Below are 26917 nucleotides of genomic sequence, written 5' to 3' on the forward strand. Positions count from 1 at the left end.
GTAGCATGGCATTTACTACAAAAATTGATCAATGCATCTGTTCAATAAGAACAGGACCAAATATTATATCACTTGTGTGTGTTAAAAGAAATGAGAAATGGTGCTTATTAAGGCTTATGGACAAACAAATGATCTCCAAACACTATAGAATTATCTTTGCTTAACTACTCAATTATCGAGAAACTATTTTACAAACTCAAAAAAATTTCTGCTTGAATCGCTAGAGCTACATGAAACGGCATGGGCGAACACGTACCTGCCAATGTCAAACATTCGGATATATTTTAAAGAGCCCTTTCTACATCTGCAGATGTTACAAAATGCTTAACTTCTACAGATACATGGTTTTTGTAGCAAAGTCAGTTGAAAATAGAATGGACTCAACCCAAAAACGTCTTAGCTATGCTTCATAGGCTACCATCAGTATAATACTATCCCTTCTTCTTATTTTTTACTTAATCTGTCTTCTTTTGCTAAAATTGTAATTAATTACATAGCTTGATCCGCTCGATTGTAATTATTTACCTAACATAATTCAAGTATCTTTGTATTTTTACTCATGTTATTCTTTCATCTGTGTTTTTTTACGTTGTTACAGGTTCTCAAAGCTAATACTGTAATGCGAAGCTAGCTAACTAATACAGTAGTGCGTCTGTAACAAGTAAACACAGTTGGGCCCACAGTGCCCAAGCCCTGCCCACCAGACCACACTACCCCAGCCCCACCCACCAGCCCTCAGTGTCCCCAGCCCCACCCACCAGCCCTCAGTGTCCCCAGCTCCACCCACCAGCCCTCAGTGTCCCCACCCACCAGCCCTCAGTGTCCCCAGCTCCACCCACCAGCCCTCAGTGTCCCCACACACCAGCCCTCAGTGTCCCCAGCTCCACCCACCAGCCCTCAGTGTCCCCGCCCACCAGCCCTCAGTGTCCCAGCCCCGCACACCAGACCACACTGCCCCAGCCCCACCCACCAGCCCTCAGTGTCCCAGCCCCGCACACCAGACCACACTGTAGCCCAGCCCCACCCACCAGCCCTCAGTGTCCCCGCCCCGCCCACCAGCCCTCAGTGTCCCCGCCCCGCCCACCAGCCCACACTGCCCGAGACCCACCCACCAGCCCTCAGTGTCCCAGCCCCGCCCACCAGCCCACAGTGCCCCAGTACTCCGGCTGACAGTGCCCGTCTGCAGCTAGCCCCTTTTGAGCAGGCCAGGCACCGGCGTGTCATCCCCTCCGGGGGCACTAATCAGCCACACAGTCCCTTGGCTTCCCCCATCTGCCACTTCCAACAGCGGCCATCATGTCTCAGGGCTGAATGACTGTCCAACTTCCACTCCCACCACAACCCACCCACCATCTGGCCGGGAGGGAGCTCTGTCACAACGATGGACAACATATGTGGGTAACATAGACACGCACAGTAATGACAGACAACATAGATATACTAGACAGACAATACAGCCAGACAGCCTAGACGGACAACATGGAGTTGACAACTTGGATAGGTAAGATGATAAATAGAGGTCACTGATGGACAGCATAGATAGACAACATAGATATACAACTTGCTAGATGGAGAAAAACATAGAAGCGAACGATGGATCAATTGACTTCAATTACAACTTTTTTTCTCCACAGCTTGTGCACTTCGGGGCAATGCAAAACATAAGCTCACCATCCTCAGGTTATCGCCAAGACTAATGCATTTGACTAGTACATTCCACTATATTTGCACATATTACTCACAACAGTGATGGGAATGAAAATGCAATTGTATGCATATATGAAACAAACAAGGAGAGTGTGGTAATGTTTTGATGTTTGCATAAAAATTTGATTCACCAGGGGTCATCTAAAAAAGAGATTACCCCTGGTAAATTTAAATAGATTTAGAAAAAAAAAAGGAACTGAAAATGGTTGTAATGCGAATGAATAAAAAGGCCATTAAAACTGCTAGAAATCGCTAAGGGGGTGTTATTTACATTGACAATGCCTGCTTGGCCAGCGGTAGTCCATGGACACATGAATTAAATTAATGTGGACGGTTATTTTACGGTTGGACCTTCATCAGAAGAATCCAGAAGCTTGCCCTGAAGATCATCTTACCCGGTTCATGGCGAAACCTCAGGATTTCCTACGTTTTCTGTTTCTTCAAAGGCCTAATTAGTTTCCTGGACGTATGTCATATATTCTGCTGTATCAGTTTACAGCGCTGACTTTCCTTTCACTTTAACTGGTTGGAGTTATGGTTCTGGTAAGCATTGGGAGTTCATGTTATTTAGGGAAAGGTTGACATATTTATTTTCCATAGAACAAACAGACTCATTCATACGTCTTGAGATAATGGTTCTCCTCTGAAAATGCCACCTCTCTCAAAGGGAAGTGATTTTGGAAATATCTACCCAATTTGCTCTCTTTTTCCCCCCCCGTAGGGCAGCAGAAATAACAAGCAACGCTTTAGAATAATGGATTTGATTTAAATCCAAGTGAAAGGGTTTTGCTGTTCCTTGTTTCAAATGAACGGATGTAGTCGGATCCCTCCATCCCGCTAAAATGGCAGGGAGCCCAGCAGTTAGAGTGCTGGGCCAGTTATAGAAAGGTTGACAGTTCAAACCCTGAGATGACAAGGTGATTTAGATGGTTCCTCATTCTGAAAGTAGTCTATGGGTCAGGAGAAGCTATAATCAATGGTTTAGTTTCATTTAAACGGCCATTAACTAAAAGTTGCTGCCTGGGAATTTCACAAATACTTTTCTAAAACCTTTTTTGACTGGATGTATAATATGTTGTTTATATGTGCGTAATACATATAGCAGCATCACTATCATACCTCAGTCAGTCATGAAATTGCACTTGAATAACTGACTCATACCTCAGTCAGTCATCATAACCACTTGAAAACAAGTGGTTATGATCACATGGCACACACATACAGTGACCAAGTACACCATTTTCGGAGGAACCCATTTTGGTTAATCAGTGCCACTTTTACAACCAGTGGGTAAAGATTCTGGAATTCTGGAGCCACACCTCCAAAACCAACAAAGTTGTATATATTTAAAGTGTATTATTTTGGAACACTCCATTTATTTTAGTATGCTCCATAGTTTTAAAACAGTATTTATTTCAGCACACAGTATTTATTTAAGTGCTATTTTTATAGTAATAAGGATATTTGGAAATAGCATTTAAGTACACTAAAGATATACAAATATATTACATACTTCAAATACAATTTTAATACTCTTTAGTGTACTACACTACAACATAAGTGGTTCAAAATAATACACTTTAAGAATGCTGCTTTTTTTGCTTAGGCCAGTTAGATCAGGTGATTTATATATCTTTGTATGTATATCCATGAAATCAACTCCTAATCTGGTTTGATGTTACTCCCCGTCTTCTGTACGTTGTTCAACAGAGCCCTGGCCAATTAAGCAACACACTTAGTAAAACCCAAAACCTAACATAAAAACAGTGCATTAACAGAGCACAATCCATAGCAAAAGACAAGATTGAACACACCAATAAAACGCTACATAAAAAACACAAGAAACACAGTATTAAAACACAACAAAATCAGCTCCAATGATCCAAATTCATAAGGGTTTAAAAAACACGCACCAAACCACATACCAATATGTGACTTCAAATTAACACGTAATTAAATCCATACATCGCCGCTCCTTCCACAGCAAGTTCCAATGTGATTGGGCAGTAAGGCTAAAGGCACGTTTACCAGACTTTGGTGTGGTACTGGGGACATTACAGAAAACAGATCTTAGGCAGTATGTCCATGACCGTAAAGTGAGCGCTAAACTATTGCCAGCTCCCCTAAATCTGAGTTACAGATAAAAGTATACCTCCGTCGTCACCTTTCAGTTGGCCATCCTGCTTACTGATATAAGATACAGTACTGTGCAAGAGGCCTTATGTATGTTCTAAATCAAAGAGCAGCATTATGTAGTGTCGAGTGACTGAATTACATATTCTTTTGGACTTGAAACTTCAGAGTTTGGAACTTTAAGTTGTAAAACAGTGATTTTGACCTTTAACTCTAGATTAACCTCTGACTTACATGCAAAAAATACATTTCCCTGTTGCACCTAGAAATTAGTACAACACAAATATACATCATGGATTTGACTTTTGACCACATCGCCTCATCCGGGACGATAATCCTGTCTGATCCTGTTGGTTAAAAGTGGAGCTTACAGTGTCAGGGGTTTGGGTTCATTATCAACATTATTAATATCATTATTATTTATTCTTAAAGATAAATTCAGTTTACACTGATGTCAGTACAGTGACGGAGGAAACAGCTCAGGGCCTGATAAATGACTCATTTCAGTATTTTCAATCTGCAGATCTACGTCTTTAGACAAATCTGACATCTCATTGTGGCTTGAAAAAGATAACTAGTGCAACACAGAACAAAGGCACAGATGGAATTGGGAGATCACAATCTGAGTTAATTGGAGGAGAACTATGTGAGATAATTGGAGGATAACTATGTGAGATAATTGGAGAATTGTATGAGATAACTATGGCAACAATGTGAGTTTACTGGCGAATAACAATATGACTTAATTGGAGGACAACTATGTAAGTTATTAGAACAAGGAGAATGGAATGATTAAACAAGTACAAACCTGCTGGTACAAACCTGCTTTTTTAAGAGCAATCTCTCTCCATCACTCCCTCTCATCAATAACACACTCAGATTATCCTATCCAGTCGGAGGCTATCTGACCAAGTCATCCTAGATCTGAGCCATTTATCTAAAGCCGGGCCAACTTTTAGAATGGACACCATGTTATCTCCTTTGAGCATTGTACTAATCCATTCACGACAAGCACTGTAAAACTCTAAACATCGCCCATTGGGGACCTGGACCAATGGAATGCAGTGGTTTATAAATGAAATCATAAACATCAGTGGGCTAACTGACCAAATGTATGGCACTGACCAAGATGTTTGGAATTTATAATATAGCGACACTTCAGTGAGTGCATGGCATTGTGTATTATAGATGGGATATTCGCTCCACAGCTGAATTTGTGTCATTATTATCTGCACATCTGTCAATGACAATAAATAACCCTTTGCCTGCATCAACGAAGACATTCTCTATCAACGACAAATGGCCTTCCTCATAGCCAGCAACCTAAACAGACTAATTTTAATCAAAACATTTTCCATCTGTTCAATCGAGAAGGCCATGAGCAGAGGCCAAGCCAACAGAAACAGCTGAACTCTTTCCCTGCTATGTACAATCACATTCGGATGTGCCACGTATCCAAGACCCCGTGGGTGAACACAAGTGGACCCGTCTGCGCTCATTGCCTTTCCACGTGGCCAGGGCCCACAGCATGAAATCCGCAGCACATCTCCCCCACTCAACCGCCATGTCACGCTCCTATGTAGGTACACAGAGCGGACGGTGTTACTGAACAGAGCTGTCAGGTGTTACGACAGTGGCCCTCGAGTCTCACCCCATAATCATCACCAGCCGGCACTGTGCAGCCTCCTAAGACGCCTGTAGGTTTAATACCAGGGATAGGACGGTACCGAGGGTCCGCGGTTCGGTACGGTTTTGGTATGAATGGTTTATGGTGTTCTTACCCTCGTCATCATATTGAACGCTGAACCAAAACTTAAATAGGATTTTAAAGACGATGGTGCCTCTTCAAATTTGGTTCTCTCTGTCCCGCTAGTGCTCGCCATTGGCGCGTTGGAGCTGAGAGAATATTTGTTTGTAGTTTCCCCTCTCTTCATGGGGCCCCTTCAGGGAGGTTTCCTACTGAGATGTCATTGCAAATCGTCCATTGGTTGTTTAAGGGGGGAGGGGTTGTGGTCACTGTGATTGCCACATTTTGAGACATTGTGGCGGAGTGAAGTTTGTCAGCCCTCAGGAGAGCCCTAACGGCCTGGGGCCCCGAGCAGTTGCCTGCCTTACCTGTTCACAAGCTACACGTCTGGTTCTGTGCATCTGAATCTACAACGTGCCTGTAGTCTGCAGGGCAATAGGCATGTTTTCGAAATTACAGGAAAATGACTTGCAAATCGTAATTCCACGGTTCACGTGTGCGTGTTGAACCATAGTGGGCGTACCAAACGGTTTGATAACATACCGTGTATCATTGCATCGCTACTTAATACCATCATCAGGATTTACAGGGACACATATGTGGTCTTGCATTAAACTGGCCCCTGTACCTGGGACCCAGTATATTTTTAGGTCAGAGGAGCATGTTTTAGCTGGCGGGGCCCTCTAGGACTCGCCTGGCGGAGAACCAAAGTGCCGAGTCTGAAAATGGAGGGAACCCAAAGGCGACTAGAGAAAGCATCCGGACACAGGCAGAACAACAGGGCTGGAGGGAGGAGCGGAGGCGTAAGGCTGGCGCGCTCTGATGACAAAAGACCAAAGAGATGTGTGTGAAGCAGGGTCATCTGGTCTCTGCGACTGTCTGTAAGACTGATTCAGATGACAGTAGGAGCTGGAAGTTCAGCATGGGCCATGGTTCTATGTATGAGGTACTGTACATGTGTTCAGAATCATTGCAAGCAGCTGCAATGAAAACATCTATGACATGACATCACTATGCCCCGTATGCATGACATGACATCACTATGCACCGTATCCATGACATGACATTACTATGCCCCGTATCCATGACATGACATCACAATATCCCATATTCATGACATGACATCACAATGCCCCGTATCCATGACATGATATCACAATGCCCCGTATCCATGACATGACATCAAAATGCCCCGTATCCATGCCATGACATCACAATGCCCCGTATCCATGACATGACATCAATATGCCCTTTATCCATGACATGACATCACTATGCCCCTTATCCACAACACTAAGGCTTGGGCATGGTTATCTTTAGTGATGCTTATACATGCTCCTAGGAAATACAGACATAAGATTGGGTTTACAAAAGGAGGAAAGAGATAAATCAGTAAATATCTTCTCCTTTTATTACCCTCTCAGTTTTCTGACCATGATCCAGGTTCTTATCTCAAGATGCAGTACTGTCTATTGTTGAGTAAAATAATGAGGCAAGTTTTCCTTTTCACAGACCACATTTCTCTTTTCACAGCTGGACACAGTTTGTCGCACTTGAGTATTCATAAAGCCGGGAGAGGATCCATAGCGGTGAGTTTCAAACTCAAAGCTAAAACATACACCTCAATTAGCACTTGTTTAATCACAGGCAAAATAGCAACATTGAAAATCAATGGCCGGGCCGCTGTGACAGACACTCAATGAAGCAGCCGCCAGCTACCAGGAATGGCCACGCTAAGAGATTAAATGTCCACTTTACGGGATCTGGGGATAAAGGCCGGAAGAGGTCCTTCTCCCAAGATTGATTTCTCTGTGACAAATGACTGGTTGGGCCTCAACACTTTTGTCTGGAGAGACGTGATGAAGATCTTTTTACACCATTTGGTGTTTTGGGTCTTGGAGCATTGCAGGTTAAGCATTTGATTAGTGCTGAACTGCATCTAGGAGGAGCAATGGATCTGAGACCCCTTTACAAAATGGCCTCTGTTTCATTTGTGAGTTAAAATGGCATTGATTACTATTCACCCTTTAATTGAGGTAAAATAGAGGAATGCTATCAAAGCGTATTTGTGTAAACATGCCTATAGAGGCACAAACTAAATCAACTCTGATCATCAAAGCCTCAGATTTCAGGTAATAGGCTTGCAGACAGCCTCCTTTCATGTCAGCAGCCAACTCAAAGCCACATCAAAACTGGAGCGTGTCAAATGAAGGGGGGTGGCAGATACCCGTGGTTACAGCATTGGGCCAGTCATTGAAAGTTCGCTGGTCTAAATCCCGGGGGGCGGGGCATTGTTTCCCTGAGCAACCAAGTTGCACCTCAGTTGCTCCTGCAAGTCAACTCGGACGAGATCGTGTGCAGGAAGATGAAAAAGTACCGTAAAGGACTCATGTTCTCTTCCTTCCTGGAGGGGAGACAGTGCAGGGGTAACAATTCTACCCCGGGGGGGGGGGGGGGGGGGGCAGGGGGCCGTGTATTCTGGCCTCATGGGTTTGGATGTGGGCTGTCTTATGTCTTAGCAGTGGCCGTGGATGCCCGTTGTTGGCTTTTCATTGGCCCTTCATCGGGAGCCAATTTCCAGCCAGCCCTCATTACGAAGCCTGGGCGGCAGACGCCTGGAGAGGGGGAACAAATGCCAGAACACAATGTAAGGATTTCAAGATGCCCAGCCCTTTGTGGTACTTGGGACCGGGTTACTTTCTTGTCTTTTGAGACTTATTTCTTGGGTGTGGATGACATTTCACAAAGCAGGAAGAAGAAGGAAAAAGAAAAACATCAAAATGCTCGAAAAGTTTTCTCCCTCTATTGTTCAAAGACCAAATCCCCTCTTCCCCTCAGGAAGGGAGAGAGCTTTTCCTCAGATCCAACCTGAACAATCCTCAGACTCTTCAGACTGTCTTTCCCACAGTAGGGTGATTTCAGTTCATCTTCAGAAAATGTGGCTGGTACATTCTGCGTCGGGCACCTGCCGCTGGTAATAACAGGGCCGCGCTCAGCATCACTTCCTGTGTTTCACAGCAAGCGGCACTTCTTCAACCAGTGGGATAATGGCTCCGCTGCGCAACCACTTTGAAATGAAGAGGCCAGGCCTCTTAACAGCCTGGGCTAATTACAGACGAAGACTGGAGCCTCTTTTATTCTCTTTGCTTTCCCTCTCTCTCCCACACGTTCTACCTCCCTCTCTCTATCTTTGCAGTCTTTCTGTCTGCGGGCCATGCCGTTGGGAGAGACTGCCACGGCAAGATAGCAACGGGCCCTAATGCAACCCAGAGCCCATGCAAATCCTCTGCAAATCTCGGAAAACAAACTGGCCTCGTTTAAAATGCCATCAGGAGTAGGAACGACACTGTCCGTTGTTCTGGGGGCAGGGATGAAGTGCGTGAAGGGGAAAACGAGATTGATGCGCCGCGGACGGGAAAAGGAACGACACCGACCTCATGCCTGCATAGTAGAACCCACGGCAATTGCGTAACTGCGCGAACTCTTCATGTGGAACCACGACCTCGTAATGACCTTCTGTCTTAATCTGCACCTTAGATACCTTCCAGATTCCAAATCGTTGTTCTCCACGCAGTCTCATCGGAGGTCCAGGTAGTCGTAACAGAAGTCATCGTTCACAACCATAAAACGGGCCGCTTTGTGGCCCAGTCGGGTAAGCCACCCGTCTGACCAGACTGACTCCACAGATTGACTTTACAGACTGACTCCACAGACTGACTTTACAGACTGACTCCACATACTGACTTTACAGACTGACTTTACAGACTGACTTTTCAGACCCTTGTCATCCCGCGGATGTATAGCTGGAGAATGCGTTACCTCAGCGCATGTGTACCAGCTAATCGCTCCCGGGGTTGAACCAGCGTGCCCAGGTCTACTCGGAGGATGTAAATCTCATCCCTGCTGCAGAGTTGCCACAACAAGACCATGCACAGGGATGGGAAACAAAATGAAACAAAAAAGACATGGGACGCAGCATACACAATTAAGAGCAAACGCTAAAAAGGTCCGATTACAGTAGTCCTTTACCTGTTTCACCAGAAATCCTGATTCATGCAACTCCTCATTGCTTTGGTTTTAATATGAACATCCTTCCATCTCTGTAATAGTTGAGTCAGTAACCCTTGGATGGTATAAAATTGTTGGCATAGCAACCATAACCACAGCAGGTAGTATTGCCCATTATTTTCAGAATCTAAGGATACAAAAGTTTCTGATTATAGTAACTTGATTATACTCCTACTGAATTAACATTTGGGACTTTGTAGGGATCCAAAAGCATGCAGCAAACATATCACTTCCAGTGGAAACAAGAAATGTAAATTTTTCTGAAAAATGGTCTGTCCTGCTTTCAGCTGTGCAAAAGGATTTCATGGTGGTTAATCTCAGTCACACTCCACGCCATCCCCAAAAAAATTAAGTTACGGTTTTGAATGAGAAAGGAGAGAGCCTGCGAGGAGACTTCTGCTTGAACCACGCAGGGGATCAACCATGTGTAAAAATCGTGATCAAGCAATCAAGTGCACATTAAGAAAAATCCCAAACCAAAGCTGCCCATCACCTCAGGATAATGATGGAGACACTGGCTACACGTGGAGTCCCTCCACCCGCCTGGCAACCAACCGTCACCACGCAGGTGTGTCGGCACGGCAACAGCTCCCGCTCCACAACCTGATCCGAGGGCGGAGGTGCCGGCAAATATCAATAAAACAGTGAGAGACTACATCTGCTTCCCAAACAGTGCCCTACTCCCTACTGATGTGCACTGCATTCGATCAGAACTCTGTGAGTGTTGCGCTGTGCAGGGGCTGTGGTAGGCCGCCATTTGGGACGACCCTTCCAGCTGCCGTGGCAGAGCAGCGAGGAGCAGAGACTTTTTTATGGCGCACGTGTGTAGGAGAGAATCAATGGAACAAACGATCGAAGAAATAAACGCCCGCACATGCCTCCTGCACAGTGTTTGTTGGTTCACTGAGGTCACTTCGTAAAACTTTGAGGGTGTTTGTGTTTAGTTTTTTTAAGCGTGTGCTTTTATGCACAGGTATTATACTGTTATTTATTTTTCTCCAACTGCTTTGTTGAGGTAAAATATCTTTTGGGACAAAAGGTTGGAGAATTTCCTTTCGAGGAGATATGAAAGTGGAGCTGTAACGTCCCTGAAGATCACTTGTACAAACAAACGTCTGTGAGAAGAAAATAAATGAAAAGGAAAGCAGGCTTTGAAAACTAGGTTATCTCCGACATAAAGACCACTGTCCAAATTTAGATGGACAAATTGTCTGTTTGTGTTGGATGAGCTCGAAGTAACAAAGAAACAAGATTAAAGGTAAAGGTTTTGTAGAGCATTACGGCTTAATCGTTATGGTTTATTAACTAGTAAAGATAACACTTACTACAGAAGCCCCGGAGGATCAAACTTGAACACTTAGCAAATCCTTTCAGGTTCCTGTTCTACAACTACAACCCTCTGTTATGCATCCCTGTCCTTCTCCTCCCGGCATCCAACAACTATTCACAGAGTCCTTCACTATCCAACCAAATATAATATGCTTTGACAGACACACACACACACACACACACACGAGAAACACACATGCCCTCGTACACACACACACACGTGCAAATCACACAGGAAAAAATCATGCACTAAAGAAAGCACAGGTGAGACGCGACTCACTTCTCTGACTCTATCTACTCTCCCCACTGCGACATCATTACTGAAACGCGATAAAGATGGATGAGGGGCCGGCAAACGAACAACGACCCTTTCTACCTCCGCTGTGTTTACAATAGCATACAAATGTGAGTGGCGTCCTTCATCCCTGTGCTTCATCCCTGCGCTTTATGGCCCATGGGGCTCCGTTGCCCTGACAGATGTGTCATCCATCAGGGTCTGTGGAATGCCACTGAAGTGTCGGTACTTGTGCCTGGCTCAGCTAATGGACTGCTAATAGAAGTAGAAGTCGCTCAGTGACGCTCCCTCAGTAGTTAGGAGAGTGACAGTTTGTGATTAATTGCCAGCCAACTCTCTCTCACTCTCTCTTTCTCTTTATTCTCACTGGCTTTTCTCTCAGGTTTTTTCTTCCACTCTCCCTTTTTTCTGTCTCTCTCATTTCACTCTACGCTCCACCTCTCCCTCTGCTCTCTTTCTGCTTCTCTCTCTCCACATCTCTCTCTGATTCTCTCTAATCTTTATCTCAACTCTCTACTTTCTCTCTGTCTCTCCCTCCTCCTCTGTCTTTACTCTCCCTGCCTTTCCTTTCTCTCTTCACTCTCTCCAGTCCTATTTTGGTAGAGAGGAAAGTGGTCTTCGGGAAAGTGCTCTAACCACACCGGCTAAAAAACAATTTGATTCTTCATCGGGCAACATCTCCAGTGAACTGTGAACACACAGCCAAACATCCAGCCGGAAGAAAGTCACACACATTTATTATCACGGAGAACACCACCATTTAGATGAAGCAATGCAAATTGCTTGTACGTAAAATGAAGTTATACGAGGAAATAATACGCTTTATTTTATTTTTACTGTAGTGAATGCGGGCCTCTGCTGTGCCCGTGATGTGCTCTTGTGTGCGTGGGTGTGACAGACTGTGTGTTTGTGCGCGCACGCTTGGGTGTCTTTCACAGGATGTAGGGTTTCTGTATTACTCCATTTGGGAGTGTTACAATGTCCTCACCATGCACACAGCCCTACTCAGCGTGATTTCTGGGCGGTTCAAATCTTTTCAGGGACTAAAGTGTAAGCCGAGGAGGCAAAAAGCGACCGCAATGATTACAGTCATTACAGTCTCCGATTGTACATACCCTGTCCCATCAACCCATGAAGATTACCATGCACCCCTTGGCAAGGAGAGGCCCAAAAAGAAGTTACTGTGAAGGGAGGGAAGGGGAACCAGAAAGCCATGGAGGAAAACCGAGCCTAATCCTTCAGCCGGCTCTTATACTCGGTCGTGTCCTCTGTGTTCTTCCATCCAGCTGACGTGGGGAGGCTAGCCCTGTGCTTCGCCTGATCCCCTGTGCACATTCATAGGAGCTTTCACCGCTTCACACTCACGCTTTGTCTGCCTGAAAGGAGCGTAAATGTCGCATTCAGCACAAGAAAAAAAACCTCCCCTGCGTGTTTCTTCCTCTCACTCCCAAGAGGACAATAACGGACAACAAGCGCGGAGGAAAACAAAGGCGCCTGTGGCCCCCTCGTCACAGTTGCCCTCCCCAGCAGAAATACACATTCAGAGCAACCGGGAGCCCACTTCAGCGGGCAACTTCTCTTCCTGGCCCAAACGCCCATCTGCCGCCACTTGTTTCCCCCAGAGACGGAGGTCTTGAACAGAGCGACAGGACTGACTTCTGGCCCTGCATGGTCCCAAGTTCACAGGGTTGACCAAACGGGTTAAGAGGGTTGACCAAATGGGTCCGTCTCAACCCCTGTCTCCTAGCTCCGTCTGTGCTGCTAGGTTGTCTGCCTGCCTGTCTACCTGCCTGCCTGTCTGCCTGCCTGCCTTTCTTTCTGTCTGTCTGTCTGTCTGACTGTCTGCCTGTTGAGCCACCAGACCGTGGGAGACCCCCCCAGCTAAGCATGCTGGGAGGTTTGATGTCCTTCCCGCAGCCGTTGGTAAGTCCAGACCCCCCCCCCCCCCCCCCCCCCACCAGTCCAACCGGCTTGTGTGGACAGATGGAAGCCAACTGCTTCAGACGTCGACAGTCAGGCGCGCCATGAGGACACTGTACATCAGAGGAACTGGTACGTGTCCAAGGATCTGGGCAAACCCGAGGTCATTTTGCATTCGACCCTGAAAAACAAACATAAACAAACAGGCAAATTCTGTTTGATTCCGCGGGCGGCGCGGTTTGGCCACGTCCTACGTGATACACAGGGAGAGGGAGGGAGGAGTGTCACATTGACAAAGCAAGGTGGCGCAGAACCTCCCGTGATGCCCAGCTGGCGTGGGACACAATGCAGCCCGCAGCCGCCACTCGCTCTCTGCGTGGCGGCAGCAGCAGTGGCAAGCAGGACAGGCTGAGTTATGGACCTACTGTTTCTACGGCCTGTGAGGCCCAACATGCAACCATGACCGACTGACTCCGTGTCCTACTGCCCCCAGCTCTCTTAGAGGGACAACAATGAGTCCACTGTTTAACCGCAGTTTAATTAATCTGAATAAGTCTTTATGAGCACAGAAACACAGAGAGAGAGAGAGAGAAGGATTTGAGGGGAGAGATGGAAAGGGGGGACAACCAGGAAGTATACTGAAACTATGAACACACAAGGAGGATGTGATTGGTTAAATAAGTGAGTCTATTATACAGTGAGAAAAAATGGCCTTTGTGAAAATAAAAGACTCCAATTTAGATCAACCATGGAGTGTTGTCCATTAGATCGTAACAACACTCTGAAACAAAGAAGTCTAGAACGGCTTCTCAGTAAGGGCGGGAGTCCAACCGTCCATGAAAAATGTTTCACAGTAGTCTTTTCATGAAACTAAAGCAAGAATTATCCGCTGAGAATCTGTTTAAGCCGTGGTTGTGTAGGTTTGAGTAAGTCTGATTGCATGTGCGTGCGTGTGCGTGTGTGTGTGTGTGTGTGTGTGTGTGTGTGAGCGTATTGTCTTTTCTCTTCCTGTGTGTGTGTGTGTGTGTGTGTGTGTGTGTGTGTGTGTGTGTGTGTGTGAGCGTATTGTCTTTTCTCTTCCTGTGTGTGTGTGTGTGTGTGTGTGTGTGTCTGTTCTAACCCGGGCTCTCCCCTGTGGTTTCTGTGGAGAGTGTTAGTGCTGCTCAGTCTCTGGATAACTTTGTGAAAACCAACATGGGAGTAGACTACAAAAGCAGCATCCCCATTGTGAGACAAAAATACTTGACTGTTTTCATCAGAACATTTCATTTCTGAATTATAGCTTCAGGCTCATCTAGTAGGTTCCCCCAGACAGACCTTCACCTCACAATATAAAGTTATGATGATGAGTGCTAGTAGGCAACAGTAAAAACAAGACCAAGGGAAGGAAAATTGGCCACCACCAACCACTCCAAGGCCTCCACACAAAGAGAACCATGCATTAAAAATCTCTCTTTCACCAGAGGTCTCCGTGGTCAGACGAAAATCGGACTAGTCACTGTCTGCTACCACGTCAGAGCTCTGTCATTGTCAAGTCCAAGACGCATCAAAGCAGAAATCCCCCTCTGAGCTCAGCGGTAACACTGGCTCAATGGCAGTGAGTGAGCATGTAAAAAGCGGGACTTAGCCGGCCCTGTACGTCCAATCACAGCAGCCCTGTCTGGAGCAGACAAGACACAGCTGTCCCCGGCGTTACGCGCAGTTGGCTACCGGTCACTCTGGGACCGTCCGTAATGGCCGACAGAAATTTTGGACAGCGGTTCCAGACTCTCGTGGGCCTTGCCTTCCTCCCACCATCAGTTTCATACTCTTACGATTACTTTCAAAACGCCTAGTAACCTTGGCTTGTGTGTTGCTGCAGAAGCTCCACCACCCGTCCGGTCTGAAACGCACACCTTGTCAACAAGTCACTGGCTGAGGGAGGGTTTTTAAGCCATTGTTTGTTTGACACACAATCAGTCGTTACTGAGAGTGGGTTTAGCTAATGGCTTTTTAATAGGCCACTGGATTTTATGCCCCTTCTCTGCTCTGCAATGAGATGGCTGCCACTTACCCCGAAAGCATCCTTAAATTACATTCTTATGACAGCGTCGCCCTGTGAGTTTCCGTTTTTTTACGGCCCCAACCAAGAAGAATATACCGCTACTAGGTAGGCTACATTGCCTACACAGCACGGATCTGGATAAATCCGCAAGCTAATGCGCGATTGTTTGGCGAACCTATTTAGTGTATTGTTGCAACGCGTGTATTAGTCATAGGCACCCTAATTCTAAAGGCATGTATGACTTTTAACAAATTAATTAATAGTGATTTAAATGGAAAAAGCATTTAGCGAAGGAACGGTAGGTAATAGCCAAAATCAATCAACTTTTTTTTTTTACTTTCTGACCTTTGTAGCTTTTGAAAATAATAATTAGAGGTCTATCGTGCCATCAAATATGTGGCTGCCAATTCACTCCAGAAAACACGTCCAGTATTTAAAAAACAAATACAACTGTAATCTAATGGGGATAGAAGGACACAGAAGATCTACGCAAAAAATAAACTGCACGAACATGGCGAGTATATGGAGGCCTACCAAATAAATACCGTCACATGCCTGTAGGATTATATAAATTGCATTGAACAAAGTTACATTTCGTAAACCCGTTCACTTTTACAGATCTTTTAAAACAACTCGAGCCTAACAACATGAGTTATAATCCCAGAACAGAAAATGACCACGAACTCATAATCAGCAACACCCACACGTATGCCTATACATTTAGCTAAAATGTATGATCTTGTAATTACATACTCGTTAATATTGAAATAACTATTATTATTAATTTATTCTTATTTTTATTCTTATTATTCTTATTATATAATTATACAATTATATTTATTTAAATTTTTTGGAAGTAGGCTATATTAAAGACTTTAACTTCAGCGGCAATACAATGGACGTCAATTACGCGTCCGGCAGGTTTTCAAGACTCTTAAACTCAAGAAGAAAATAAAGATTTGTGTTCAAGTATATACCTGTTGGGCAACTTGTTAGATAGTTCCTGTTCAAGCAATTCATTAATTATTCAGACTTAAAACTCATGTGGTTGGTGGTGATCATAACACAAGTCATGAAGTTTTATTTAATGCATTTATGTATCACGAGTCACTATTATTAATGTAGTTATTATTATTATTATAATTGTATTTTATTAATATAGTATTAGTGGACATTTAACCGACTATTATCCTTATTATTATTTCTGCAGGGTCACATTTTTCAGGGCCCAAAATATAAAGTTTAACCAACTATCACAACATTTATTTTAATAGCTTATTCACCATACGAGAAACGTTTAATTTTGTCAGGTAGAATTGATAAAGAATAACTTTAACGCATTTAGCCCTTTTATTGGTGGTTTAAAAAAATAAGTGGCGTCGATTAGGCTAGATTCGGAAAGTTCAGATCGTCTCTGTGAAGGTAACAATCCATATATTGTTACCAAAATAAAAACAAACATTTTGTTGGATACCCTAATGTTTAATAACGGATTGACAGTCACGTGAGAATAAAATAATAGACTACGATTAGCTCCACAAACATGCACACGCGTTCAGCTCTCTTCGGTAGCTGCTCCAATTTCCCAATAAACGCACGTATAGTGTAGTCCATTACAATGTGACTCAATTACGAAATAGGTGTGATAGAGAATTAAAGCCTGGCTTACAAAATACATTATCTCGCGCTTTCACGAGGAATGGTGATTTTCCTCTATAATTGACCGTCAAGTGCACAATCCTCTGTAGACAACGACATTTTTCCTTTGAAGTCTGAAGTTACGGGTAATATTGTTTCCATCCAGACAAGTGCAATATAACTTATTTCATACTTGAGAAAAAAATACAGCGCAGGTGTGGTTGATAATTAACGTACCCCATTGCCTAATATATTATCGGGAAATTATAGCTTGAGCATTTATAGCCCATTTCATATCCTTGCTACTGGCGATACGGTAGCCCATTGCTTTGAAAGGCAGGTAACGTGTAATCTTACCTTGTGCGAATCCAATGTTTACGAGGATCAGAAGAAAGAGTCCAGGTGTAGTGAACATTCGCAGTAAGTAACCTGCGAGTCCTATTCCAGTTTTAGCAGACAGTCCACTTTTCCCCATTATATGTCGAGTAAAACAAACTCCTTGCCGACGAAACGCCACTCTTAGTGAAATACCAGTTATGGTCCAGATGCTGTCGACGTGGTTGTTGTCCGTTAGTCTAAGACGAGCAGTTCGGCGCAAAATGTAGGAAGAGGAGGAATTTGGGGGGAAAACCAACGGGTTCAGGGGTCCCAGGACTTGAGTCAAAGCACTGACTCGCGCAGTTCCGTGCACGCAGAGCGAATGCCACCGCCCTCTAGCTATCAAACAGCCACCCTCCTCTTAGAATAGAGAGAGAAAACCTAAGGAAAAAAAGTAAATTCCGTCTACACGTTTGTTATTAAAACAAGCTACATGGGTGAGCATCCCAATTTACAATTCATGTTAAGACAACGCATTCGGTAGCAGTGCTGCGTCCACGGCTGTATTCTCCTAGTTCACCATCCAACATCAACTCGCATGCATTCTATGCTCGCTCTGGATACGGTGTAGAATCCCTGCCGGAACGGTTTCTTTGGCTAATCCAGCTCCTACCTATGTCTGCCCCCTTACGGCCATTTTAAAGACTCGGATAAGTATCTGGAATGGTATATTAAGTGTCTTCTCACGTGTTTGAATAATCGGTTCCTCCTGGCTTGATCAACCTTACATAATAAAAAATAAACAATTCCCAGGTACCATTCAAGGTGCCATAAATAACTAGTAGGCTATTCCAGAGAAAGAACTCCCACATGCAACTGAGGTCTTAGGATGGTGCAGTCTTCTCTGGTGACGTCGAGTGTTGTAGATAGGCAATATAGCCTGGTGGTAAAGGAGGTGAAAAGGATCCACACATTTAAAAGAAGTTCCTCTTATGCACCGTTTACGTCAGCTCGCTCCTCAAGTTCTGCCTACCCAACAGAAAGCTGCGCCCAGGTAGGTCCTTCCACTGGAAATCATTCCTCCCAGTTCTCTGATTCCAGTAAGTGGAAGGAACAGCAAAACACTCTGAAACATAACCCGTTCATCACTCCTTGCTCCCTTTAATTCAAATAGTCCAACCTGCTACTTGATCCCTCAATCTGTTAAGCGCATTTGTACATAATATCAATTTCTAAAGTGAGCACCTATGCACTTAATTCATCTGTAGCCTATCAAATAATATGCTGTCGTTTATTGGGGGAATGTATTGTCTATTCCATTGTACATAACGTTTTTCATTTTATTAATGTCTAACTGACTGTTTTCTTTCAGATTTTATGCCTTCGGCTAGGTCGTCATTGCAAACAGGAATTGGTTCTCAATCGGCTTACCTGGTTATATAAAGATGACATTATCGATGTAAAAAAGCTAGATTAAACTAAACTAGGCCTACATTGCAAATAGATATGTAGCCCACACAGGTGACGAACTCTGCATAGAATCGCGGATAGAAGGGCTTCCTTCCTCTTGTCCTAACTCTCGACCTGAAGGTCTTAAACCGATTTAACAGACTTGGTCCCAGACAGTTCTGTCAGGCAACTGGCCACCGGACATGGTTGGAAAAGTACTAGTGGGTCATATGCCAGCCATAAAATACTAGCGGCTCCCCCACAAACCTTCCAAACTGACTTTCACAGAGGTGACATTAATTCTCCTGAATATTCAGGATAAGCTAAGGCCTAACCTACAGTGATAATACAGACAATGATGTTCATAAATCAACCGGCCTAGATGAAAACATTTAATTACTCACCTGAAAGAAGAGAGAGCACATACATTCTATTTAGCAAAGTATGTACAAGCAGTGTCAAATTACACCTTGTTATGCCGTTGCACAGAAAACTGTGCTTGGACTAATGCTCAGCAACGCTGTGGGCCTTAACTTGCTGATTAGACCTCGCCAAATAGGCCTGCCCCTGTTTTTTACACCTGGTTATCCATACAGATCTGAGGAGACTTTCACACCAGTCGGAAGAACAATCAGCAGTTAATCTCTGAACACTCAAACGCTGTTTCATCTATCGATTGTTTGCTAAGAGGAATAACGCTCGATGGAGAAGGATGATCCTGCCTGTGTCCAGCCTTGGACAGACACCCCGTTTTAAAGGGCCCAGTTCAGTCAAAAATGTGATTTCCTGTTTAATTTGCTATTTATATTTCCACACTATGTGGTAATTTCAGACCACCTGATCTTTTCCTATCGGGATGGAGTGGGCTGTCGTTGACTGGGCTTTGTAACCTATCCGTTACTGATCACATCCTCTAACCGTTAGGCCACATCGCTCTCCTCACAGGTTCGGAGTCCTGCATTAAGTCACTGAGCATTCGGTTCATTGGATTTGCAGTTGTAAAATATGTGGCCATATTGTTTGTTATCAGCTGTTCCTTATGTCGGAGTGCCCCACAAAATATTCCCTTCAGGGACCTATAAAAGCTTTTTATTCCTCCACTTTATTGTGTATGGATTGCAATAACATTCATAGAAAACATCAGCCCTACTTTCTTGTAATTACTTTAAATGGACATGTGATTGAGCCTAAGAAACAATAGCCAAATAATGATATGCGCTCCATATTTTCTCTATTTATTCTCTCATGCCCTGTCCCTCTTTCTCTTTTAAACCATCGTTATCTTCTCTTTCAAACAATCTTTATGCCAATGTTACATGGAATTCTGTAACAACTTAATGACTGACATTATTTTCCACGTCGTTGCCATAGTCACTAACATTCTATAGAGAAAGCAGCCATATTGAATGCCAGAAGTTGAACGAGGGGCTAATATATTTAAAAGGGAGCTTATTACTGTTCAGACTGAATGGCGAATATGTAGCAGAAAACAGCTGTACTTTGACAGGTGGCAATGTTGTCATTAACTAGCAAATTTTGTCAAGAACAGCTTGAGATCCTAACATTAGCTGGCTAAAATTCGGTGGGATCCTTTAATATTAACTAGCTAGTTAACGTTATACTACATCTTAAATCAATTTGATCAAATCAAAATGATGTTAAAAGGTTTAGCTAAATTGTGTGTATTCATGTTCACTCGTATGCCAGTATTTACTCAATTTGAATTTGCCAATTCTCCATCCAAATGCTTTCTTGTATAAATCTGGCCGATCAATGAAAAACATCGGAGACACACTCAAACAAACACACACACACAGTCATGGTTATCTGGCCCAAGACCATGAATCCAGACTGGTAGGTGCTACAATTCCTACACCAACACCAAGCTATCTTTGATTATACTGTATCTGCTATTACATACAATGTATTTTTTCTCTCAGTTGTGGTGTATTCAGCTAAACAGAATGAAGCAAATTCATCCAACGGAAAATTAGACAAATTTGTTTGACAAAACTTTCATTTCTTAAAAGAGCACTCCAGTTACCTGAAAACCCAATTGAAATCGCTAAGATCCTCAAAAACAACACACGGTTCTCAAAGGTGATGCAGCCTTGTCTAGAGGTGACCTCACAGTGTCTCACAACAATCAATCAAAATGAGGTTCAGGTGATGCAGCAGGTTGTTTTGGGTTGGGGGCTGCCCTGCTCTTTCTGTTTCAATAGCTTCTAATTGGTTGCCACTCATTATGGATTGTAAACCATTGACTGGTTCACATGGGAGGACTTCACAACCGGAAGGAGATTTCAGATGGATGATCATGTGTGTGTAATGTCTCCATAATGGTCACGTTTGGCAGAATGGACACATTTCAAGCTGCTTGATCCACTTCTAACGATTTGCTGCATCTAGACACTAGACCACAGTGTTTATTTGCATTTATACATATTTTAAATAGAAAAACAAATTGAAACTGTGTAAATGAAAAAAGGCAGACAATCGTGACATTGGTTTACTCTCCAGTTTGGTAATAACCCCTTATAACCAATAGCCAGACAGACAGGGAGCTTGAACTTTCCCTCAAAAGTACGGACGGTTGAATATTTTGATGGCGAGGTACTTTCAATGCGGCTCCCAGGGACAACGTTGGTTTGACAGGCCGGTGGTAGACTGGTCTCTGGTCTAGCAGCTCCATGGAGGCTTCATCCCACTGGTTCAGTCTCTCCAGCATCTTTGTGCACCTCTTACAGATCGTTTAGGATGAAACGGATGTCACATCACTTTAGTACAGGACGACGATCATCCCTTACCTTCGTTTCGTCGGCGAGCTAGTAATCACGGACGTTACAGGAGTGGCAGCGTGCTCTGACCACTCCAACACACAGGCAGATTATCTGGACGCAAGTGTAAAGCTGTAAATGAATGAACAAGACACAGTCTTATAGCTCAAAGTCCTTCCTGTCCACACGCTCACAAGTTAGCATATTGTAGCATATGTTGACTACATGTTATCTGCCACTAGCGGCGCCTTTACATCAAGTACATTCTGTTGAGTGTGTTAATGTATTTGATTTTGTAGATAAAGGCGTTCCATATTCTGCCGCAACCAAGTGGGCCATCGGCGTACTGGTGACCAGAGGCTGGACCTCAAGGCTCCCACACGGCGTGTCCTCCTGGAGGCAGGAAACAGCACTGCTCCAACAGGGCAAAGGCTCAGGTAAAGGTGCAGGCGCCTGCCACAATTTGTTGTTATGCAAAAGTTGGCTGTGGGGTGACGGTTAATCTCTTTAAGTAGTTACATAATGGGACGCTTGACATTTAATCAGTGAATAGGCTCGGGGGGAATAATCACATCCATAACTTCTAATCTAATATCAGGATTAAACAGGATTACAGCAAGGTGGGGGGGGTGGGGGGGGATACACCTGATGCGTTTATGCTATTGAAAAATGGGACAGAAATAACAAAGCCCTTTCACATCATGTTTCATTTTAGCGTGGGGAGGTAGGAGATGCTGAGCCGTGGCGGCAATCTCATCCATCCGATGGGTGGGAGGACCTCTGTGGTGTGTTGTCCCGGCGATGGGACGGAGCCTTCTGTCTGTCAGACAGACAAAAGCCACATTAAAGTGGTCAGACAGACAAAAGCCACATTAAAGTAGTAGGACACCAGGAGAAGTGTGTCTGCGTCATCAAATTGAATTGTTTCGAACAGCGGATTTAGTGGGGAAAACATGGAGTAGCAAATTAAATTGAAAATCGTCGGTTGCTGTTTTCACGGTGCCCGTGTTTTTTTTTTAGAGAATGCATTAGGTTTGACTTAACCCCCCACCCCCGCCCCAAAAAAAGACTATTGTGTGTGTCTGCACAATAGCAATTTGTTAATGTTCCCTATTGAGATTAACTTAATAACGTCTGCAGAGAAGTCAGCTGGTTGTATAAAATCGGGGGAGGGAAGGCTTACCTTACATCCGACCATTCATACTTATTTTGTTCCAAACATTCGATTCTTACGTCATTTCTGAGATCAAGCACTACACAATTCTCGCTAACTTGGGGAAAGCAACGTAACCCTAAAGTCCGCAATCAACTCATTGGGTCATGTGACCAGCGAACTATCCAGGGATTGGCTCAAAGCCTTTATCAGACTGTCTTTGATTGGATCTCCCGTTCACTGGAAGGCATCATATAGCCTCAAGGTGACTATGTTGACCACTGAAGTATTTATTCTGTCACATTTTATGCCGTCTTAGCATTAAGTGCCGTTTTGTTCCAGAACCTGACCTTGGCTGCAGAGTCCACATTTAGCAAATTGATTCCTTTCTGCGTATTCCCATAAAATAGTGTTTTCTGTCTCATGGTCAGGTAAAGGAACCCGGGCACATTCAGCTTGACTAGCAATGACTTCCCATCCCAGACAGTTTTAAATGAACCTTTATTCTCTAAGGGCATACTTAGAATTGTACTTGGTGTAAAGTGGTTGCCACTGTTGGACCATAAATAGCAACAGAAAACACTAAATTAAATGAAGTCGAAACACATTTATGTATAATACACTAAATGGTGAGCATATAAGATGAAGGGATATGAGCGCAGACATCCAAAACCAATCAACACACATAATGTTGCAACATGTCTCTGTTGTTACATGTCATACTACTATATTCAGTTTAGGTAAAATGAGACCAGCTGAAAACCCTGCCTTTTCCAAAGGATTAAGACAGTGGGGATCTGTTTGTGCCTCACGTCATGGAGTCTGTGCCTTTCTCCCTGTCCGTGCCGTCATTTTCCCTCTGTGAAACTGAATAGGAAGGGCTGCTGTATGAAGTCCAGCCAAACTCTTCAGGCAGAATGGCCACTTATTGACTGGCGTAAAGCAAATAATCCCCTCTGAACATCCAGACCACAGCTTGAAGTTCCACAGCAAGTGCCAGGGAGATAGCCAGGGTGTGGAGCAGAGATGGCCTGGGTGTGGAGCAGAGATGGCCAGGGTGTGGAGCAAAGATGGCCAGGGTGTGGAGCAAAGATGGCCTGGGTGTGGAGCAGAGATGGCCAGGGTGTGGAGCAAAGATGGCCAGGGTGTGGAGCAGAGATGGCCAGGGTGTGGAGCGGAGATGGCCAGGGTGTGGAGCGGAGATGGCCAGGGTGTGGAGCAGAGTTCAGTGTGTAACAGTTGTCAAGTTGATTGAAAGAATTCACCACAAAATAAGTCACCTCGAAAGGTAACCTGGCTATCGTTGAGATCCCAGCCTGCTTCCTATTGCCGACAAGGGCTCTGGTCAGAAATTTCGGACCGTGTTGGGGAACGGAGTGCTGTTTGGGATGTAATCTCTACATGCAAGATCACCTGATTTTTGTCAAGATTCGGCACTTGTCTGCAAAATTTCCCACGAGAGCATGGGATACCTCTCCCTGACTGACATTTCAATTTGGTCCTGGGTGTTTCTGCTCCATCTCTTTCATAGTGGCTGTACCTGTGCTTTCATTACTGTCAGCAACCCAGCAGTGGGTCCTGTGGCATGTTAACGTGCGGGAAATCATCCCAAGTGGTTTTTGATTAGTTCATTACTAATTCATGCACAATTCCAAACCCAAATCGCACTTAATTACATCTCTGATTCCAGCGGTGACCAATATTGATGTAATTAAATAATTATGAGCTTGCCGTCGCATCCTCCGAGTGTCAAGAAAAGGAGACGTATTTTATGAATATAAATGAGTGGCAGATTAGAGCGCCGTGTGAGGGGAATGCTATGATAGTGATCATGCAGCGCTGAAGGACGTCACATTCTGGCTAATCAATTGGGAGCTTTCCAAACAAATGCATTATTTTGGAACCCATCAACGTCAGTGGCCAGCATGTATGCTCCTCTTTGTCGTCCACCTGTAGCTAATGGAATTGAGAAGGCCTACCGACGGGTGTCGCTTTGAATTACATTCTTTGTGTTCTTCTTTTCCTGTCTTTGTCATGAATTCGTAAACAGGCAATTTCCTGTCTCCTTGCTTGCCATGGTGTTGCGTGGGTCATTGACGGATTCCACTTTGCTCCGTTCAGGGGGACGGTTTTTGTACCAGTGGAGGCCAGGTTTAAACTGGAACACGTTTCATGGTTCTCTTGAGATTAAAGGAACCCAACACGCTGGACTCACAGACCCGGGTTTGTGTTGACAGTCTAAAGAGGTGTTAGGTCAGAGGTCATGTCAGCCCCTCTTTTGTGTTAACTTTTGAAATCTTAATACAGGCTCTGTTCTGTGCAAGAGCTATCGTCGGTGTCCAAGCATCCAAAGCAGAAAGCTTTATGTGTCTTTTTGTTAAAAAAATAAATGATTTGACCTGCCAGCCTCCACTGCTGCTTTTCATTCTTTGTTTCATTCTTCTAGCCCTGACTTTACTGACAGCTACCTCTCTGAGTAAGATGTACTTAATATTGCTGGGACGTGTGGTTGTCACCTCTTAAGATGAATGCAGTAACCGTGAGCTGCTCCAGATACTTTCATCTGCTGACAGACTGCAATGTAAATGTTATTTTTTTTTTTTCACAAGGGGGACGGACATATAAACAATACAACATTCATGCGGTTTAACATTACAGTTGCATATATTGCTTGATGCTTTGCGTGGACTGATTACTGCTCTTACGAAATTGTTGATTGGGAACCAGAAGCCTTGCTGTCATAGGTAAAATATGTCTCAGTGATAATGAATACTTTTCCCCAGGAATGTGTCTATATCTCCATTGGGTCATTGTTGTAGCCAACTCACTGTATCTTAAATGAAAAGAAAGTACAAAAATAGCCTACATAACCCAACAAATATTTCCCTTTGTGGGCATAGCCCTGGTGATATTGAGCCGGTGGTACAAATCTTGTTATTTTCAAAGAACTTAAACCAGGTCTGTTTTGTCAACTTTTAAGGAAGACACAGTACAAAAAGTAACCTATACAGTGAGCTGTTTTTCACCAGATCGTTTTTTATTTAATTATTTGCTGTCTGAAATGTTACATTACACTCTTGACCTGCAACAGAAAAGGATAACAATGATCTCCAGAAGTAAGACGAAGTAGAAGTGAAAGAGGAATATATAGAATAATCAGAAGAGAATGTGGCTGCAGCCTTTGAAGCTCTGAAGCTCAGGAGAACGTTTCACTGGCTGGTTAAGCATGTTTTGACGATTAGCTACGGGATTTAGATTTAAGAGAAGGAGTAATAATAACATTCTCAGGAGAGGTCCCGCTGATCCGGGGGAGGGGCTGACGTTGGGTCACTGTCCTACTCCAGACCTAAAGACAACAAATTTGCTGCAGCACAATCAAGGTAAACTTTCAAAGACCCAGAGTGTAACATTAGTTTTACAACATCTTATTTATTACATCCTGTTCACCCAGCTATGATCTTCCTTGCTCATTCGGTCCAGTTTTAAATATTAATGAATTTTGGAGGCAAGAGTTTATCAAACCTAGGTTAAGAAATCTGTTCAGTCCAGATTTTAAATGTAATGGAAGAGGATTCTACCGCCTCAACAAACCAGACTATATTACTCATGGTAATCTGTGTTGAAAGAAGTTAACAGCCCTCTTAGGATATAATAGGATGTCTTTTGAGATGGCGCGATATACGTAAATCTTATCACATCACACATTTAGTCTTGAGCAGCTTTATAAATGTAATTTATTATGCTCGTTACATTTCTTTGAAGGATTTTCTCTGGGCTGCAGCTACCCGTGACGGTGCATGCACTGAGACAGATCCATACTGATGTGTATCACACTACGACATCTTGGTCATTTCTAGCAATGGCAAATTAATGAAACCAAATTTAAAAAAATATTTTAGCAACAATGGTGCAAACTATCGCAAAAATGTATTAGCCGACCTGTGGATACTCCTCAAAAATAGCTGTCTACCACAGGAATTCATGAAATTCTTATTTTCTGGACTAAAATGTAGACAGCAACATCAATGCTCTGTTTCTATTTTTTTCTCCCTGTTTTTCTATTTTTCTTTCTCTGTTTCTGTCTATTTCTTTCTTCCTCTCTGTCTCTCTCTTCCTCTCTGTCTGTCTGTCTCTCTCTCTCTCTCGCTCTGTCTCTCTGACTCAGATCTTTTAACAAATAAAAGAAATCCGTTCACCTAACATATTGTAATTTAGGATTATTCATTAACATGCCTGAAATGCATTATGCTTATTAAAAACAACAAAGAGGTTTATTATTCCAATCGATCGCAAAGCAGCTATAAAGTGGGGACTTACATTGGCAATATAGCCCAAACGT

General features: G+C 43.8%; 1 protein-coding gene and 1 long non-coding RNA gene across 4 annotated transcripts in view; one reads left to right on the forward strand and one right to left on the reverse strand.

Annotated features, from left to right (window-relative positions):
- si:ch73-72b7.1 (netrin receptor UNC5C) overlaps window positions 1–18267 on the reverse strand; it is a 186331-nt gene extending 168064 nt beyond the window's left edge. For 2 of the 3 annotated variants that reach the window (XR_004576717.1, XM_020052897.3), the window contains exon 1: window positions 17239–18267. Coding sequence is in view for 2 of the 3 variants with exons in the window: in XM_020052897.3 (XP_019908456.1) it covers window positions 17239–17356 (118 nt within the window). In the remaining variant the exon portion in view is untranslated. The remainder of the gene's footprint in view (window positions 1–17238) is intronic. The other variant, XM_010877010.4, reaches the window with a different exon arrangement.
- LOC109616535 lies at window positions 17222–22199 on the forward strand. The gene is made up of 3 exons (XR_002197707.2): window positions 17222–17301; window positions 21725–21862; window positions 22141–22199. It is a non-coding gene; the product is annotated as an uncharacterized LOC109616535 (long non-coding RNA).
- Window positions 22200–26917: the final 4718 nt, after the last annotated feature.

The sequence above is a fragment of the Esox lucius genome, chromosome 13, assembly GCF_011004845.1.
Source record: "Esox lucius isolate fEsoLuc1 chromosome 13, fEsoLuc1.pri, whole genome shotgun sequence".
Taxonomy (NCBI): domain Eukaryota; kingdom Metazoa; phylum Chordata; class Actinopteri; order Esociformes; family Esocidae; genus Esox; species Esox lucius.